Source organism: Brassica oleracea, chromosome C1 (assembly GCF_000695525.1).
Source record: "Brassica oleracea var. oleracea cultivar TO1000 chromosome C1, BOL, whole genome shotgun sequence".
Classification (NCBI taxonomy): domain Eukaryota; kingdom Viridiplantae; phylum Streptophyta; class Magnoliopsida; order Brassicales; family Brassicaceae; genus Brassica; species Brassica oleracea.
In genome coordinates, this window is record NC_027748.1 from 41297693 (window position 1) to 41316810 (window position 19118).

At 38.5% G+C, this 19118-nt stretch overlaps 3 protein-coding genes and 1 long non-coding RNA gene across 7 annotated transcripts; all 4 read right to left on the reverse strand.

Moving 5' to 3' along the window:
- Positions 1-2445: 2445 nt before the first annotated feature.
- LOC106297793 (lactosylceramide 4-alpha-galactosyltransferase-like) lies at positions 2446-3871 on the reverse strand. Its single transcript, XM_013733962.1, has one exon. The coding sequence runs from the start codon at positions 3790-3792 to the stop codon at positions 2596-2598; it is 1197 nt and encodes a 398-aa protein (XP_013589416.1). The 5' UTR covers positions 3793-3871; the 3' UTR covers positions 2446-2595.
- A 2646-nt stretch (positions 3872-6517) lies between these two features.
- LOC106323856 (putative serine/threonine-protein kinase) lies at positions 6518-8789 on the reverse strand. 4 transcript variants are annotated; one of them, XM_013762057.1, is made up of 7 exons: positions 8611-8789; positions 8409-8489; positions 8139-8251; positions 7843-8053; positions 7527-7764; positions 7309-7459; positions 6518-7084 (listed from the first exon to the last, which is right to left on the reverse strand). In XM_013762057.1, the coding sequence occupies exons 2-7, from the start codon at positions 8479-8481 to the stop codon at positions 6698-6700; spliced, it is 1173 nt and encodes a 390-aa protein (XP_013617511.1). In that variant the 5' UTR covers positions 8482-8489; positions 8611-8789; the 3' UTR covers positions 6518-6697. The 4 variants fall into 4 exon arrangements, with proteins under 4 accessions (XP_013617511.1, XP_013617471.1, XP_013617383.1 ...); XM_013762017.1 differs by having other exon boundaries at positions 8599-8789; XM_013761929.1 differs by having other exon boundaries at positions 8579-8789.
- A 3526-nt stretch (positions 8790-12315) lies between these two features.
- Positions 12316-16718, reverse strand: LOC106323619 (mucin-5AC-like). The gene is made up of 6 exons (XM_013761734.1): positions 16703-16718; positions 14324-14478; positions 14033-14192; positions 13777-13882; positions 12738-13703; positions 12316-12660 (listed from the first exon to the last, which is right to left on the reverse strand). The coding sequence occupies exons 2-6, from the start codon at positions 14412-14414 to the stop codon at positions 12433-12435; spliced, it is 1551 nt and encodes a 516-aa protein (XP_013617188.1). The 5' UTR covers positions 14415-14478; positions 16703-16718; the 3' UTR covers positions 12316-12432.
- Positions 16719-17339: 621 nt separating this feature from the next.
- Positions 17340-18104, reverse strand: LOC106324585. Its single transcript, XR_001266712.1, has 3 exons — positions 17927-18104; positions 17478-17684; positions 17340-17404 (listed from the first exon to the last, which is right to left on the reverse strand). It is a non-coding gene; the product is annotated as an uncharacterized LOC106324585 (long non-coding RNA).
- Between the last annotated feature and the right edge of the window lie 1014 nt (positions 18105-19118).

The following is a 19118-nucleotide window of genomic DNA, read 5'->3' on the forward strand; positions in this document are numbered from 1 at the left end:
TGATTAATAAAATCTCGATCTTTAAGAGATCGAAAGGTATATATATGGAAATGGATTTAGTGAGTCGACGCCCCAAATTTAGTTTGGGAGAGGTCTGCCACATATAAATCATTTGCCATAGAAAATAAAATGTTTGTTGATACTGATCAAAACATTTATATTTCGTCAATGCTTAAATGCAATTTGTAAAAGGATTGACCATGAAAAAAAAAATTAAAATACTAAAACCAATATGACTGAAACTGACATGTGTTTTGTAGTTTCTAAAGTCAATATGGTTGAGAATAATCATATAAAATTGTGTGGTTTTGATGGCAAAAATAATATCTTGTAATGATATGTATATTTGCTAAAAAAGTGTTTGGAAAAGATCCAAAACATACAAGTTGGATTTATTAATCAACTTGAGTGAACTATGAAAATAATTGTATGTAAAATGTGAATTTCTAAGAATGAAACACATTTTTCAAGAAAATTGTAATAATTTTCGAAATTGCTTTTTATTCATTTAAATTAGATCATTTTTCTAAACTCTTAAGAGATCTTAAATGTAAATATGCATGTTTTTAAGTTATCTCAAGAAATATGGGGGAAGCTTTGCTTACCATATAAAGTTGTTGGCAAGAGGCCAAATGAATTTAGTGATAGTTATCACAATATGATTTTTTTTTGAGAAAAAAAAACTAGTGTCATACACTGAGTTTTGTGTATAATGGTTAATTGTATCTTAAAAAAGATGACAAAAATCATTAGACAATTGATCTCAGCTAATCTCAAGAGATTATGTTCATTATGATGACAACCTAGGATCCTTATATTAAAGGTGTGTCATGAGATCAAATTGTTATATCATCTAAAGGAATGGGTCGCCTGTGAATTAAGATTAGGTTTGGCGGTAACTCTACCTAACTGACTGGAGATCCCAAGAAATAGGTTCAAGGAGACAACTAAGTCAAACTAAGTCTGCCCAAAACACTGTAAGACTTCGGTCTATACCCAGTTCCTATGGTGATTAAACAGTGCTACATGTAAGGATTATAGGATAAGCATTTGATTTTAATGATTTGTGTCCATAGCTTTGAGATATGAATGGAGTAGTACATGATACTCCTCTAAACAAAGCTAATGACAAATCACCTTGTGAGTGTGAAATGTGGCCGTTTCTAGGAGAATGAAGGAAATGCTATATTCTCCAAGTTCACTCATGATTACCAGGACTGTTCACGGCCAAAATGAACACAATAGAGAACCTAGTTATGTGAGAGAATGAAGTTGTGTTGTAGCTATTGTCTAGGTTTACACCAAAGCCCGGGAGGGTCAAGACATCATGGCCACCTCCTGGCCGAGTAAATCTGATAGCTATTAACAATGACTGGTTCAAGGCTGAAAAATTGCTACCAACTCATCATGCAGTGGATTTTTCGTTTGTACTCTCAAAAGTCTTAAGGTCGATTCTTGTCTAGGAAGTCAAGTCTGTCAAGTCATCTAGTGTCTAAAATCATTTCTATTCATGTGGGGGATTGTTGGAACTATTTTTTGAACATTATGAATAAGGTATTCATATGTCAAAAATGAAGTTTTATTTGAATGAGAAATGGAGGTCTAATGTGTGTGATTTGAGAATCTTGTATAAACTAGCAAATACATACATTAGATATTTGATCTTGGATTTGGGTTTTGTTTTTTTAGTTGGACTTCATGTCCATTAACTTAAATCAAATATATGTTGAACTTTTATATTGATAAAATATAAAAAAGAAATTCATTTTAAAGTATATTATTTACTTTGAATTGGTCAAACAAAAAATAATTTTACTCTTTAATTTTTTGGTCAAAATGTGGAATAAATTCACATAGTAATTGCAAGAATTAAAGACTCCATTAGTGCACCATGGAAGTTTCATTTTTTGTGTTGAAAAATGAAACTTGTGCTTCTCATGATTTTTCTATAAAAGGGTTTGCTAGCATTATAGAAAATACACACATTCATACAATCAAGAAACATTTCTCCCACTCAGAATAGTTATGCTAGTATTTTTTTTATTTTGAGTCTGAGAGTACATCACAGAAATAGGATCGATAGATTCTGTTTTTCGGTGATGGTAAACAGAAACAATGATGCAGTTTTATCATGGGAATCTGAGCGCCATGAAACCGACACACTACGGGGCGTTTAAAGATTTAAGGAAAGAGATTAACTATCTCGACTCTGTAATTCTTTATTTTTATATTTCGGTATTGAAATTTTAATTTATGTTCTTATTATTCTTTACAAATATCAGTTGTCCTACGGTAGTAAAATAAAGCGCCTACAATTTTTACAACAGTAAAATTTTGATCTTGATGTTGCTCTTCATCCTGTTCAGGTGTTCTCCCAAGTAACAAACCTTTTGCTGTGTAGGCAATCAAACCAAACCAAACCCTGTAACGTTTGAAAGTTTCACACTTTCCCAGGAAAACAGGCACCTGATCAATAAATGGGCCTGGCCCAATAGTGTTTGGATTATTTATTAGCCCAAACAAGAGGTTTTTATTTCTATTTACAGTTAACAAGCTATACTACAATGGAATGAACTTACAAAATGAAACAAAGTATTATGATGCAGTGACTTTCTCACAGATCACACAATGATCTGTAACAATTTTATCCATGGCACTACCTTCTTCAATCTCAAACTTACTACTAAACTTATTCCACAAATGCAACCCATAGCTTCTCCTCTGCATCTCAAGAACCTTGACTTGAACTCTCTTCAAGTCCTTCTCTGTTCTTGGAACCTTGAAGAGCTTCTCAATCTCAACCCAATTAACCGAATAAAACGCAGAAGGTGTCATGACAGTAAAGTTATATCCCACGTTTCCTTCCACGGCTCTAGCCACTCTAGAGACAAGGTACGGTCCGTTATGACCCCAAACGTTTCCGTTAAAAGTCAACGCGAACTCTTCAATGCATTTTAGCAAGAGAGGATGGTCCTTGTCGAAGATCAAAACCGCATTGTTTAACCTCGTCCAGTTTCTCGAAACCGGTTCGAGAGTCTGCGCACCGATCACGTTCCTTAAGCGTTTGAAACTCTTCAGCACTATCATGTCAGTGTCTAGATAAACACCTCCGAACTTGAACAAGTACGCGAGTCTCATGAGGTTCGAGAGGTTCTGAGCTAAAGAGATCTTCCCAGGATCTCGTTTCCCTGTCTGAATCTCCTCGAGCCATGTTTCTCCGGCCGTGTCCTTGAGCAGATAAGGCAAGTTAGGAGTTATAGCTGTAACTCTGTAGCCACGATCAAGAAACGGTTTCAAGATTCTAAACCCTAGAGGAGAATCCATTGTTGAAGATAAAATGATCAAGCAGCCTTTAGGATGAGACTTAAACACGCTTTCTACCGACAAGATCTCTCTCTTACCGAACATCTCCGCGGGAGAGATCCACGTCATCATGAAGTTGACTTCGCAATCATCTCTCGAAAACTCTGTTGCTCTCTGCTGAAACTTCTCCGACACGTCTCTGCCTCCAAAAACGTCGAGAACGTGAAGATTGTTACTCTCCGTGACTGTGATCGTATAGTTACTCTGCTCTTTCTCTGACCTCAGAGGTAAGTAAGGAACGACCGTCTTGATCTCTATCGTCACAACCTCGGAGAAGTCTCTAACCAGTACATGAGAGACGATGAAGATCGTGAAAACGATGAGAGATATAACTGAGGCAGCAAACGCTGTGAACAGTGATGATCGAGAGCGGTTTAAACGCCGGTGGTTAAACATCGCCGTGGCTTTCTTGGCGACTACGTTATCCATATTTTTTTGTTTAAGAAATGAAGGGAGGAGAAGAAAACAGTTTGTGAAGTCTGTGTTTATTGTTTTCTTATAGTTTTTGTCTGTGAGTTCTTTTTTTGCTTGTTGTTGAAGCTGTCGTGTTTTGAAAAGTTCTTTAAAGCCGCCAGAGAACGTAGACTTCAGTATGTTATTATTAATTTTCGTTATGTGATTTAATTAATGGGGACCATAAGTTTAAATAAACGACAATTATTTATCCATAATTTTTAAAGGGCTCAATCATTTTGACGACTTTCCCTTCATAATCCAGTTGATTATAATTCGGTCGGAGTTCGGTTTAGGTATCTGATTCAGCTTAAATATAGCTAATTAGAAAAACTATTTAATTTGAGATATAAATTTTAAATAGGTTTTAATTTCCATTTGATTTTAATCTTATAGATTTGAATTTCCAATTAGTTTTTTTTTGTAATTATAAAGATTAGACCTAAGGTCCGGTCCGGTTTTCATATTGGTATTTTGGTTAGTTTTTTGGATTTATTAAATAATGAACATATATAAATACATTTATACTATTATTTATGATGTGATTTTGCTTATTTGTCATATTTTTCATGATTTTAGGATAAATCATTAGTTTAATTGATATTATTATTAATTTTTTTTATTTTGAAATCTATATATTTATCATGATATTTAAAATAATTAATAAACATGAACCTATTTTACCGATATATATACTAATATTTTTTAAAAATATATTTTAATATATAATTATCATGATATTTAGGAATTAATAAATTATTAACAATATCTACCGATAATATCATCATTACTTTTCTCTCATTTTATAATTTTAATGACTAATATTATAGCCAATTTATCTAATTTTTACTGAAAATATTGATCAAATATAGATTATTATAAAATATATATATATATATATATATATATATAAGTACACTACTGTATCCAAATTAATCGGTTTCTTTTTTTATTCAGTTTGATCCCTTAATATATTGAACCATATCCATATACTGTTGTTTTCTGAAAATAACATCTTCGGTACTTCCACATCCAGACTATTTTCTCTATTTCGGTCTGGTTTAGTTTTGAATGGTTCGATTTTACCAGATTGAACACTCCTAAACTTTTGTTATTTTACCAGAGTATTTGTGATTTTTTTTATAATCATTTTAGTACCACGTGATTTCTTTTCGGTCCAAATACAATGTGTTAATTTTACATACAAAATTTCCTAATTTAATTATTACTATAAAAAAAATTTTGATCCAAAATCTACATCACATAAATAAAAATATGAAACAAAATAACATAATTTAATATATTGATTACCAATATAAATATTAAAATTTTATAACTTATAATAATTTTAAATTTGTATCTAATTTAATTATTATTATTTTATAAAAATAAATTTTAGAATTAAAAATTGTTAGATGTATAGTTATATTAATCCGCACAAGATGCGGGACATCAACTAGTTATCCATTAATTTGAGTCTCTATTCTTTTCCTTATTTACATGTTGAGGGTTTTGAATAATACTTTCTAGCTGGTCCTCTAAAAAGCAATTGTTAATCTTTCTTTTGATATGGTCCTAATATTATACTAGCTAGTATATAATCCTTGTTAATTATTATTTATTAGGCCGTCTTTGGTGGTATCTTAATACTAGTAACTAAAAGAGAAAACTCCCGAATGATAAACGCTTATATACGTGTGTGTTGAATTAACAATTTCATTGCTTTAGCCTCTAACTAAGACGGCACCTTGAAAAGGCCAAAGGTGAGGTATAGGTTCTAGATGTGTGAGACACTTTCCTATTAGATCAAGTTGTTTGATTTCTTTATAGTTTTCTTTTGTTTAATTGTTTACGTAAGAAAATAGTTTGTCTAATCCATCATTCATTGTTTTATTATTCTAGGACACAGTAATTGATTTGGAAATCAAAGGCAAGAAAATAAAGGTTTGAATAAGTCCACCTACATTTTTCATCCACACAACATCTCTCACTGTTAAGATATGGGAAGCATCTTGACTTTAACAACTGAAAGCATAGTTAGGTACATACAAATTGTTCCTAGTATTATACTACTTTAACAATTGAAAGCATAGTTAGGTACATACAAATTGTTCCTAGTATTATACTTCATTCTTTGACGTATATTATACGTATCTCATTATTGATATGATTGATATATATTAAAATTCCAATCATTCAGATTCAAAAGAATGTTGCAAATCATACTTCATGCCAATTATAGTTTAACACACAGCTGGCCTTTGGGACGTATTGAAATGTGACACAACTAAACTGACATTGGTCCCAGATGGGGGCATCTTTGGTGTTTTGTCCTAAAATATTGTTAAGTATAAGCTTCAGAACTCGTACACTTATTTTCTTACTATCTAAGCATCCAAGATACACATTTCTTGGGGTCGCTCATCAAGTGAAGACACTGGTTACCGGGCAAGACTCATCAGCTTTTTATCTGTATAGATGATTCTTGGAAAGATCAAGATTTTGCAATGTTCAGATCAGGAATATTTGTGATTGCTGGTTAGGCCGGTTACTGGAGGAGACTTAGTGAACCAGTTGAGTTAGGGCAAACCGAAATTGTTAGTCCTTATTCTGTTTATTGCCAATTGCTATGTTGTGACAAGATCACATTGTCAATATTGTGAGATTGATTCATCCATCAGTGTACACATTCTCAACAAACATTTTGGTGAACTGGTAGGAGTAGACCTGGGCTTGTGTTTGTTTTGCAGCCCAAGCAACACAATCATCATTATTTTCTCATGGCATGTATATGAAGATACTATACTAATACATCAGAAGCTAATCAATGTACTCAAGAATAGAAATATATCTGCTCTACCAACAGAAAGAATCATCATCATCATCTAGGAGCCATCTCTGTAATGCTCTGAAATGTAATAACTGAAGCCGAAGACGACCCTTGAGGAGCCGCTGAACTTTTCCCTTTGTAACCTTGTGTTGATGAGCTCTCCTGTGAGGTGCCACCTCTAAGACCAAGGCCACGGTGGTTGCGCCCCTTGTTGACACCTCTATAGACACCAGGTTCCGTTAAGGCTGCCTCGTTGAGGTTAATCTCTTTCCTGCTAAGCATCTCCACCACTTGCTTCATGTTTGGTCTCTTCTGTGCCGCAGCTTGAGTGCAGAAAAGAGCTACTTTGATGAACCGTATTACTTCGTCTTGTGGAAACTTGGTTAGGTCTGGATCCACGCACTCTAGTAGCCTCCCTTCTTCTCTCAACTTCCATACCTACCAAACCACAGATTAACCATAAACCTTTGATCACATTTACATGGTTATATTGTGTGTGCTAAGCAGGGTCTGCCCTGAGATTTTGGGTTCTGTAGACGATTTAGTAAATATTTCAATAATAAAAAAATTATTTACAAATTTGGAGGCCTATATCTATATATATTTTTTCAAATTTTGGGTGACCGGTCCTGGTGTTAAGGTATTAGAGTTTATAGCTTTACCCATTCGACCAGAACCAAGAACTCGTCTGTAAAGGCGGCTCTGCTGCTACTACCACCACTAATGACTTCAAGCACAAGTATCCCAAAGCTGTAAACGTCTGCCTTTTTTGTTAACTGGCCTAGAAGTGCGTATTCAGGAGCCAAGTATCCCCTGTAACCTCAGTTTCATAAGTTATCTATATATGGAAACAATACGTTTAAGGAAAACGTTTTCTTACACTGTTCCAGCGACTCTGGTACTGACATGAGTGACATTGTCAGGAAAAAGCTTTGCAAGACCAAAATCTCCAATCTTGGGAGAAAAGTTTCTGTCTAGTAAGACATTACTCGCCTTGATGTCGCGGTGAACAACCGGAGGCTCCACTTCCTCGTGCAAGAAAGCTAAACCAGAAGCTGTCCCAACGCAAATAGCAGCACGTTTGGACCAATCAAGAGGAACATACTTACTCCTCGAACCTAAAAAAAACACTCAAACAACATCAGAAGACAAAGAGTGTGACATTTGTAGAGGAGAATCAGAAAACAAAACGTTACCAAGCAAAACACTAGAAAGACTATTGTTCTCAAGGTACTCATAGACAAGAATCCTATTGTGTCCTTCGACGCAGCAGCCAATGAGGTTAACAAGGTTAGGATGATGAATGTTGGAAATCAAGTTGATCTCGGTCAAGAACTCGCGTGTGCCTTGTTTTGATTCCGCTGAAAGTGATTTCACAGCTACTTGTGTGCCATCTCTCAGTACTCCCTACAAAGATTTCACCAAGAAACATCAAAACAAACAAACAAACAAACATTTGAGATTAAAGCTTTTAAAGATTATTGTTTCTCACCCTGAAGACAACACCAAAGCCACCACCACCGATTCTATTGGTTGGATGGAAATTATCTGTGGCTGATCTTAATGAGTTATACGAAAAGACTCTCACATTGTTGGTGCAAATCTCTGAATCATTTAAAGAAAAAGAGATCAAGAAGAAAGTGAGTAAAACTATTTTTGGTCAACCACAGGTACGTGAAGAAAAAAAAACAAGAAACGAATTTGATATGGAATTTGAATAACCGTAAAATCATGTAGAGAACATTTGTATAAATATATATACCTTCAGCTTCTTTTTGTCCAAGATGATCATTTCCTTTGCACATATCAAGAAGTCCAAAGCAATTAAAGTGCATCACAAACCCTGAGAAGATATACAAGAATCACTCGAAGAACAGAGGAAGCTCAAATCAAGAACTCAAATCAAGAACCTGTTTTGATAGAGAAAATAACTGAAATTTTCCGACAAGAACCTCAAGTTTGACCTGAATACAGATTCTGGAAGAAGAAGAAGATTAGGTGTAGCTGTTGCTTAGTGGGGGAAAAGCCATATCGCACACGAAGAAAGATCAAAGAGTTTGATCAGAGAGTATCTCATGAGTTTTGCTTTTCTTTTTTTGTTTTCCAACTTTTTGGTGAGGATGGCAATACATTAAACCAAACCAAACCCACCAGATAGGACCATGAACAGTGTCTATACGCTAAAAAGGTGTTTCTTCAATTTCTGTTGTTCTTTTTTTAATTTGTTTTTGTCCGGCTGCTGTGTTCTGATTGATAGTGACAGGTACACGACGACGAGACTATAAAAGTCTTATTAATTGGAGTAAAATTTAGAAAATAATAATATCAATGAGCTATTTTGTTATAATGTGCTCTGTCGCCATAAAACTCGCAAAACATTAAGCTTCATGCGTCAAAATTAATATAAATTGTAAAAGCTTTTAAAATACCAAAATCTCTTAATATGATAGTTTGTGGCCACAATGTTTTATTTCATGCTAAGCACATAAAGCTGTGTGAATTTATTGTGGCCTGGTCAAGATTTAAACCTTTTACACCCTATCTGAAGTTTGAGTCTTAGACTACAAATTACGAAATGCTAATTGATCGGAAGTTTCAGAATATTGTAGGCAAAACCGTTTGTGCTTCTTATCCATTGAAAATGTCGTATAAGTATTTTTCGAAATAAGTGGTTTAGGAACAGTTTTGTCGTGAAAGTGTTGAAGTTATTCATCAATATCGCATATGATCATCATTTGTAATAAAAATAAAAATTATAGTTTGATGTACTTAGTATTAAAAAGTAAATAACATAAAGCCAAACTTGATTGAATTATATGCAATTTTGTGAATTATATGACCATGCAATTTGTCAAACAAACTTTCATTTTCACCATAAATGTGCTATTTGTTACTTTGAAACTTTTAAATTATTATCTAACGTGGTACAATCAGTAAAATACCCCAAACTTCTGTACTTTCAGTAAGTTTTAACATAAAAGTTGATAGGTGATAAGTTAATGCTCGAGTACCAAACTACACGGCACATTAACTTCGCGTCGTTATTAACTTATTATTGTCGCCGTTGAGACTCTACCACGTGCATTTTTTTTCTTTTCATCTCAAGAAAGTTTGTCAACATTTCAAATTTTGAAAAAAAAAAAAAACGTCATCGAAATACCCTTTACTTGACGTCATCGTTACGCATAGAATGAAATCACCCAAAGAGATAATTCAAAACGAAAATTATGTTTTAACGTCATCTTTATATGATGCTCTTCTGTTTAACTATTCGTTTACTTCGTCGATGTCAGTCTGAAATCGAATTTTGAGATTGCATATGACATCATTTCCCAAGAAACGCGCCAAAATTTATTTATGTGCACTACACAAACAAAATTGCAAAAGTCCACCTTATTGATAGAGACAAAAAATATATAAAAACAAATTTGACCAATCTTTATTTATATGTATTAAAAGTAATCATAATAAAAAATTATAATATTCACACGATTTGGTGGAGTGATTGCACATAACTACTTGGTCATTCTCTAAACGTGAAGACGCCTTATCCTCACAAGTCACAAATGAGTTGTTCTAAATCGCTATCTGTCAACAGCCGGTAAGCTAGTGATGCTACAGAGTGTCCTTACACCGGTACCGTCCTACGCCATGACTTGTTTCAAACTTCCGGGATCTCTATGTACGAGAATTCAGTCAACACTCACCCGTTTTTGGTGGGATGATAGTAAAAAAACCCGAAAAATGGCCTGGTTAACTTGGTCGAAAATGATGCTATCTAAGAGTAATGGAGGACTTGGAGTCAGGGATGTTGAGGCTTTCAACGAGGCTTTCTTGGCAAAGATTAGTTGGAGGCTGCTAGAGAAACCGAAAGGCTTACTAGGCAGAATCCTGCTCTCTAAATATTGTCCGGAAGGGAACCTTTTGTGTTGCTCTGCTCCGAGCTCCGCCTCTCACGGGTGGCAAAGTGTGCTAGTGGGAAGGAATCTTCTAGTCAAAAGCCTAGGCTGGATAGTGGGAGACGGTGCGACTATCAAGATATGGGAGGATCCATGGCTGAGTCTAGACTCCCCTCTAAGACCCATGGGGCCAGCAACGCGAGAAACCTCAATGATGGTGGTGCGAGACCTCATTCAAGAAGACACGGGAAAGTGGAATAGAAACTTAATCCAGGCGATATTGCCCTTTGAAGAGGAGCGCATCTTGCAGCTGCAACCAAGTAGTAGAGGAGCGCCTGATATTCTGAGATGGTTAGGAACAAAAACGGACGAGTACTCTGTTAAAACAGGGTATCACGTAGCAATGACAGAGGCGACGGCATAAATTCTTGCAGATGAACCCACTATTGAGTTTGATTGGAGAAAAACAGTCTGGAACCTAAAGCTAGCTCCTAAAGTTAAGATGTTTACATGGAAAAGCTTAAAAGGGATTCTGCCAGTGGGAGAGAGACTCCTCCAAAGACACATTAATGTGAACCCGAATTGCAAGCGGTGTGGGAACTCAGAATCTATCAATCATCTTCTTTTTCATTGCCCTTTTGCGAGAGACGTATGAAATCTTTCCCCTCTCGATGGAAGCTTTGAGGTTAGCAGATTGACAGATTTGAGAGCAGATTGGCCTGACATTCAAGGACAAAAATGTCTCCCCCCAACGCGAATCACCAATACACCTTTGGTCCCATGGATCATGTGGTCGATGTGGAAAGCAAGGACCAGCGGATATGCTGGGAGACGGTGCGACTATCAAGATATGAGAGGAGACACCTTAGACGGTCTTAGAGGGGAGTCGCACCTTTGGTCCCATACACCTTTGAAAACTATGCTGGGAATCCAGCGGATACAGTATCCTAAGCCATCATCGCAGCCAAGGAATGGGCTGAGGCGCAAGAGAAAAATGGGAAAAAGCCACAACTGACTCCTTAAGCGCCGCCAGTACAGGTTGAAACGGTAGTAAGATCGGATGCGGTGTGGTCTGAGCAAAACTGGAATGCAGGCTTGAGTTGGGTAATGACGACCGCAGGAGAGAAGTCCATAGGGCAGAGAGAAACAAGCTTTGTCTCATCGGTCCTTGTTGCTGAGAGTTTAGCGCTCAGAGATGCAGTGTTGGCTAATCGAAGGCTAGGTGTTAAGGAAGTGCAATTCGAAGCTGATTCAGCCCAACTAATCATGGCAATTACTAGTAAGATGCCACCGATGGAGATATATGGGATCGTCGAAGATATCACCCGCTTATCAGTAGACTTTGAGTTTGTTGTTTTTGGTTGGATTCCTCGTTTGAGGAATGTAGAAGCAGATTGTATTGCAAAACAGGCCTTGTCCATGTTTGAACAAGAGGTGGTTGGAGTTTTATTGCCACCACCAAACTAGATTTGCATTAACGAAGTTAGTTTTCGTGACAAAAAAAAAAATAGATGACTTTGACCTTGTGGGTGATTGATTGCACATAGATGAACTTTGATTTTCAAAACTAAAAATAATTTGATTATAGGTAAACAACTTTATTTGATTTTGAATTACAAATGTAAACTGCAGCAAGCTGGTCTTTATATAGGATCCTCCAGTGTAGATTTAGAGATAGACTTCTTCATAAAGTGGTTGTTAAGATCGATGCAAAGACCTTTTGTCTAAAGCCATAGAAACTAGAAATCTACCATTGGACATTCATCAAAATTCCATAACGACTTAAACATGCTCAAGAGTTGTTTTGATACGTTTCATTATCTCTAGAAACACGTTATTTAAGCATGGTAACAAAGCAAGAACATAGGTTATATATTTAATTAGCGGTCAAGAATAGCTTCTCTCGCTGAGAAGATCATCGTTTTCAGCCTCGTTCCCATCTAAGCACAAAATGTTGATATTGTCAATACTCAGTTCTGATGAGCTGATAGTACTGCTCGTAGCTACCGGAGAGTTCGTGACACTAGTCGACCGGCTTCTCACGCTGTACATTGCTGACGCCGGAACTTTCGTCACCAGCGGCCGGAGGTTCCCTGTCATGCCTCGTCTTATATCCTACGCACGTAGAAAACCATAAGCACGGTGCTTACTACAGAACACTAAAACGGAACATTGTAAAAGAGTGATGTTACCATATGTCTTAAGGCCATATCGATGGAGCTCTTGGAGAGGTTTCTCCCATACCCAAGGTTGTTAAAAGCTGAGTTGGATTTCACGTTTCCTCGACCACCGTTCTCTGTTAGCCTTGGTGGACCTAGTTTCCTCATATTCACCACTCTCTCGACCATTTTATTTCCCATAGCCACAGGGCTAAAGCTATCGTTGTTAGCCTTTCCTCGCACACGTGCACCAGGGAGGCTCCCGTTGGTGTTTCCAATAGGCGCATGACCTCTGGAAGGAGAACAAGATTGCCTTCTTGAATGTCCCATGCCACCACTGCCGCGTTCTATGGAAGACGATCTTGAGCCTGGTGCAGAGGCTACTCCAGGTCTGCCTCTTGAAGCTAAGGCTGGTCTGTTTGGTAAAGTGGTCCTCAGATTCGGTGGGGCTTCTAAAGAGAAACCAGGCATCTCTGGCGGCCTTGACGACTTCACAGTTGGAGTCGGAGAAGTTCCTCGAGAGGGAGCTTTACTGGAAACTATTGATGGACCGGTCGGGGTTGAAGGTCTGCGGGTAGGTGTGGCCGGCCTTGATAGAGGTTTTTTAGAAGGTGCAGACGATGGCTGAGTTTTAGACCGAGTTGGAGTAGCTGATCTAGCTGAACCGGTTGATGTTGTGGTGCGTGGAGCCGATGTAGAGGCAGTAGCACGGGCGGCAGATAAGGTGGCACGTGAGTTGGGTGTTGAGGATCTAGAGGTTGAAGCTCTGGTGGTGGTCACAGGCCTTGTTGTGGAGGTGGTTGTAGTTGTAGACCTTCTGGTCGGTGTGGAAGGTCTAGTCGTTGACTTTCTGGTTGGTGTGGATGGTCTACTCGTTGACCTTGAGCTACATGATGAAGATGGTCTTTTGAGTCCAGCTACAGAGCTCGGTCCGGAGAACGAGGACATTTGGGTCTTAATATTGTTCCCTGAGATCATCTCTTCACCACAGTTCCCAAGCTGAAGAACCAAACAAGAGTTATAATTAGAAAATAACCAAAATGAATTCAGTTGTGTCTAACAAGTTTCATACCCGAGATTTAAGAACCGTGGGGCGAGAGTTGGGAGCATCACTCTGATTCATTACGCTCCTGTGTGACTCTTTCTCAAACTGTGGCGTGCCTGGAGGTGTAAGCAGCCTGAACAAAGAGACAAGAACAGCAACAAAGATGATAGATTATCAGACCAGTGATCCATCAAAGAAGGCAAGACCAAACCATTCGGTTTCACTATGCTTTGCTTCCAAGTTTATGATACTTGAGTCGATACTATAAAGTGGGAACCTTTACCAATCGTAATCAGATTTCTCATTCTCTGAGTACAAGAAATTCTCAGCGGCGGTTCTCCGGAGAGGATAACGTTGAGACGACACCGTTTCGGAGTAGATACCAGAGAGCGCCGCGGACACAGCAGTCGTCAACGCTCCGTTCATACTAATATTATCAGAACCTAAAAAGAGACAGAACAAAAGTAAAGCACCATTGCCGAGACACAGATACATTCAAGAGACTCTACATTCAAATGAGGAATTACACACGTTTACATATATAGAAAGATATATTATGTACACGGGGACGAACCTGCTATGAGAGATTCTCCTCTGTGTTCTTTCTCACGTCGACGCATCTCAAGGAACAGAGAAAGTTCTTCATCTCTGTCGTGGTTCCACATTATTGAAACCTAAAGAATAAGGCTTTCTGTGTCTCCGCAATGGTGCCACCAAGAGAGAAAATATCTCCAAAACAAAAAGGACCAATCAGATCACACTAAGGGGGCCCTTGAGAAACTAGAACAGCCACCAACGAAAATCATAGAAGCCATTAAAGAACAGAAGATAAGAAAGAACCCACGACGTTTTATAAATTGACACAAAAGAAGAAGGTGGGCAAGATGTTCTTCTCGACGAGTTTTTTTTTTTTGGTTTTATTTTAAAATTTCCAGTTTCGAAACAGACGAGCCTTTAGCTGTAACATCTCTCTTATTTAATTGAGTACGGTTTTGAAAGTTTGAAACAGAGTTCGAAGCATCAGTTTCAAAACGCAGAGAATCTAAGGAGCTAACGGGACACGTTGTGTAAGTCTTTACCCATGAAATGATATGTAATTACCAAAAGGCCACTACACACTAGTGATCAATTATTTTACTCATAAACTAAACTCGGTGTCGGATTTGGAGATAGATTCCCCCACTGTCCTAAGACATAACGAATGAAATGATTGGATTTTAAACGAACAAAACAATTGTAAGAAAACGATACAAACACAAGTATGTTATCACTGAGACGTCACACTTTTAATTCCGAGAGAAATCGGCCAAAAAAACATTGAACTTTAGAGAAATTGCCAAAAGAAACCTGGACATATCGGCTAGCCAATAAAACTGTGAACTTTTGTTGACTTTTTTAGTTTATTAAGAAACTTACGATTGACTGACCATATTAACACACCGTTAACCGAGTTAACAGATAAATAAGCGGATGTTAATTTCGGGTGTTAAAGCATACGACGTCGTTTCATATCTTTGTTTGATTAAAGACAAACGACGTCGTTTATATAGGTTTTTTATTAAAAATATGTGTTTCCAACGGGTCGAACTCGTGTACTCGGGTTTAATGGTAGGGATTTTTGCCACTGAGCTAGTGGACTTTGCAATAGATTTACGAACACAGTTTCTTTTATTCTCTTCGAAGCCGAGTTAAAAGACAAATGAATGAAACGACGCGTTTTATATAGCTTTTTTATTAAAAAGATGGGCTTCCATCGGCTCGAACTCGTGCACCACAATCTGGAGAAATTCTTCTCTCTCATCACCATCATCACCTAGACTCTTCTCTAAGTTTACCTTCTGCTTCTTCGATTGTCTAGGAGACACAGACGACCCACCATATGAAGTTCCCCGCCTTGTCTTCTTCGCAACTGTTGATGCCAACATCTCAGTCTCTGGCCATTCTTCTCTGTCATCACCAAAAGAAGTCACATTTACCTTCTGCCTCTTCGCAACTCTAGGAGACAGAGTTGAACCACGCCTCGTGGCCTTCTCCGGAGATGGCGACCCATATGAAGTTCCCCGCCTCGTGGTCTTCTCCGGAGATGACGCAGGCGACCCATATGAAGTTCCCCGCCTCGTGGTCTTCTCCGGAGATGACGCAGGCGACCCATATGAAGTTCCCCGCCTCGTGGTCTTCTCCGGAGATGACGCAGGCGACCCATATGAAGTTCCCCGCCTCGTGGTCTTCTCCGGAGATGACGCAGGCGACCCATATGAAGTTCCCCGCCTCGTGGTCTTCTCCGGAGATGACGCAGGCGACCCATATGAAGTTCCCCGCCTCGTGGTCTTCTCCGGAGATGACGCAGGCGACCCATATGAAGTTCCCCGCCTCGTGGTCTTCTCCGGAGATGACGCAGGCGACCCATATGAAGTTCCCCGCCTCGTGGTCTTCTCCGGAGATGACGCAGGCGACCCATATGAAGTTCCCCGCCTCGTGGTCTTCTCCGGAGATGACGCAGGCGACCCATATGAAGTTCCCCGCCTTGTCTTCGACGCCTTCGACGCCTCTGTAGATACCAACATCGATATCCCTTCAACGCTTTTACGGATCCTCGATCTCTCCGGCGATGACAAACTCACAGAAGCATCGCGTTCTCCACCCTTCTTCGACTCTTGAATCGCTTCGTCACTCCTGTAATCGAAATTCCTCATCGCTCCGAAAATCATTACCTCCCTTCCATTCCTTGTGAACTTCGTCTTTACCATCTCCTCACATCACAAGAAAAATCCCCAAATCGATTTGAGAAATTAGGGACAAGCCTCTAGTGAATTAGTGTAAACAACACTTGTGAGTGATGTAAGCATCCAAGAAAAGAACAAAAGCAAAAGACCATCATGTAATCAAGTATCACTCAATACAGTATATAGTTAGTTATCTTCTCAAAAGTAGCTCAGCACTAGAGGGAACATACCTGAACACTACAACATCACCACGCGCAAACTTGTAATCCCTAAGGCAAAATTTGTCCACGAGAACATAATCATCTGCACCACCACCTGTTGATATGCCTTGAATCTGGATGTTACATCTAGGCGATGGATGTTACATCTAGGCGATAGATGTTACATCACGTACATCATACCGACTCTGTTGCATCAAGAGCGTTGCATCAAGTTATTATGGATGTTACATCTGATCGTGGGCTTAAGCCCATGAGTCCGTTTAGTCTAGGATTTTAGATGCGAGATGTTACTATATATATCTTGTATTCGAAGTAACCCTGAACTTGCACTCCGTAAGCTCAATATCGTCTCCAATAATAAGATCTCTCTTTGCCCGTGGATGTAGCCCTAGGGGTGAACCACGTTAAATATCCGTGTCGTAGTTACATCGCTTTTATTCATCTGTTTCCGCATCTGTTCATTCTCACAATTGTTACAACACAAGCCTCTAGTGAATTAGTGTAAACAACACTTGTGAGTGATGTAAGCATCCAAGAAAAGAACAAAAGCAAAAGACCATCATGTAATCAAGTATCACTCAATACAGTATATAGTTAGTTATCTTCTCAAAAGTAGCTCAGCACTAGAGGGAACATACCTGAACACTACAACATCACCACGCGCAAACTTGTAATCCCTAAGGCAAAATTTGTCCACGAGAACATAATCATCTGCACCACCACCAACAACAAAACATCTATTAACCAGAACATAAACATCTATTTCCCCAAAAAAACAATTTACCTAAATAAGAATCTCGCTGGGGATTGAATGTGGGAGACATGGAGTCTCCTCTCACAGGAACAACGCTACAAAACCTATCTGAAATGGTGAGCCCTATAATGCCTCCAGTGAATGCTTTCTTCGTCACTTGCCATATAAGAGTTTGTATTCCCATGTCTAAGATGGCCTTCTCTAATATGTGATTCTCAGCAACATGCATAGAACCATCTGCAACACAAACCACATTTTTAAATAAGTTTTCTTAATCAAAACCAAACACTAAAGAATAGATCAGACTGAGAACCAATTCTGAATAAAACACGAACATAGATAATCTTATGAACATAATTGATTTATGGAATTGTATTGAACAAATTTGAAGCGTGAGCCAAACCGAACCGAACCGAACCGGTACAAATTCGAGGAAGCGAGCAATGAGAAACCGAACTTTTTTAAGTGATGGTACTAACCTAGAAATCGACCAAGTTGCTGAGAAAGAAACAGAGACGCCTAAGACCTGCAAATCGGATTCGCGAAGAAGATGGGAGACGAGAAACAGAAGTCACGACGATGTGAAGAATCTGGGTTTTTCCTTTTGCTGTGAAACGAAACACTCTGTCTTGCCTAGAGGGTTTAACTTGAATCTTAAATTGGCCGGTTCAGACAGAAGAGTTAGTTTGGGTCGCCGGTTATAAGTGGTATTTTCCCGCGTCTGGTGGTTTTAATCTAGAGCGTTTATATATTTTACTTTTAATCTCCACCGTATATCAAAAGAAAGAGTATTGAAGATATGACTAAGCTATGGCATATGAGGCTTGGACATATGGGTGAGCGTGGGATGCAACATCTGTCGAAGCAAGATATGCTTCATTCTGATATTGGTTTGGAACTCTGCTCGGAAGAGTTTAAACAATTTTGTAAGGATGCAACATCTGCCAAGCATCTTATAGACATGGGAACACCGCAGCAAGATGGTGTTGCAAAATGGATAAACAAGATAATGCTAGAGAGAACGATGTGCATGCTCTCGAGTGCTGGTTTGGAGAAGCGGTTTTGGGATGAAGCAGTTAACACGGCTTGCTACTTGATAAATCTTGTTCCCCACATAGGCATCGAGTGCAGGATACCTTCTGAGGTGTGGTCAGGTAGATCTGCTGAATATTCACTTTTAAGAGTGTTTATGGGCTACGGTGATGGAATCAAAGTATACATGGTTTGGTCTCCATCAGAAAACCGAATGGTTCTAAGCAGAAATGGTGTCTTCGATGAAGCATCTATGGTTAGAAGCTCAGGGTCCAGTTCAGAAGCAGAAAAGTGTAGCACTGATAAACAGGTGGAGCAGCAAGATGATCATGAAGTGATCGATGTGCAGACACACACAGAAAATCAAGAGGAGCGTGTAGAAGATGTTCAATTGGAGTCTACGAAGATTCAACCGCTTGATGCTACAGAGCGTAGCATCTTGAAAGATCAACCAAGAAGGATTGATGTCAGGCCACTAGAGAGATATCGCTTCGAGGATATGGTGGGTTATGCACTTCAGGTTGCAGAGGAAGTGGATGCGTTATCTACTTACATGGAAGCTGTTTCTAGTCCCGAGTCTGGGAAATGGCATGTTGCAACGAGAGACGTGGAGTCTCATCAGAAGAATCATACATGGGA

Bases quoted from the DNA above. Each gene is read 5' to 3' on its own strand.
- LOC106297793 (XM_013733962.1), bottom strand. From the start codon at position 3,792: ATGGATAACGTAGTCGCCAAGAAAGCCACGGCGATGTTTAACCACCGG.
- LOC106323856 (XM_013762057.1), bottom strand. From the start codon at position 8,481: ATGCACTTTAATTGCTTTGGACTTCTTGATATGTGCAAAGGAAATGAT. The intron at 8,252-8,408 runs GTATATATATTT...TAAATGATTCAG, and splicing joins TGGACAAAAAGAAGCTGAAG to AGATTTGCACCAACAATGTG. The intron at 7,460-7,526 runs GTAAGAAAACGT...CTGAGGTTACAG, and splicing joins ACCAGAGTCGCTGGAACAGT to GGGATACTTGGCTCCTGAAT.
- LOC106323619 (XM_013761734.1), bottom strand. From the start codon at position 14,414: ATGTGGAACCACGACAGAGATGAAGAACTTTCTCTGTTCCTTGAGATG. The intron at 14,193-14,323 runs GTTCGTCCCCGT...GTCTCTTTTTAG, and splicing joins AGGAGAATCTCTCATAGCAG to GTTCTGATAATATTAGTATG. The intron at 12,661-12,737 runs GTAACATCACTC...CTACGTGCGTAG, and splicing joins ATATGGCCTTAAGACATATG to GATATAAGACGAGGCATGAC.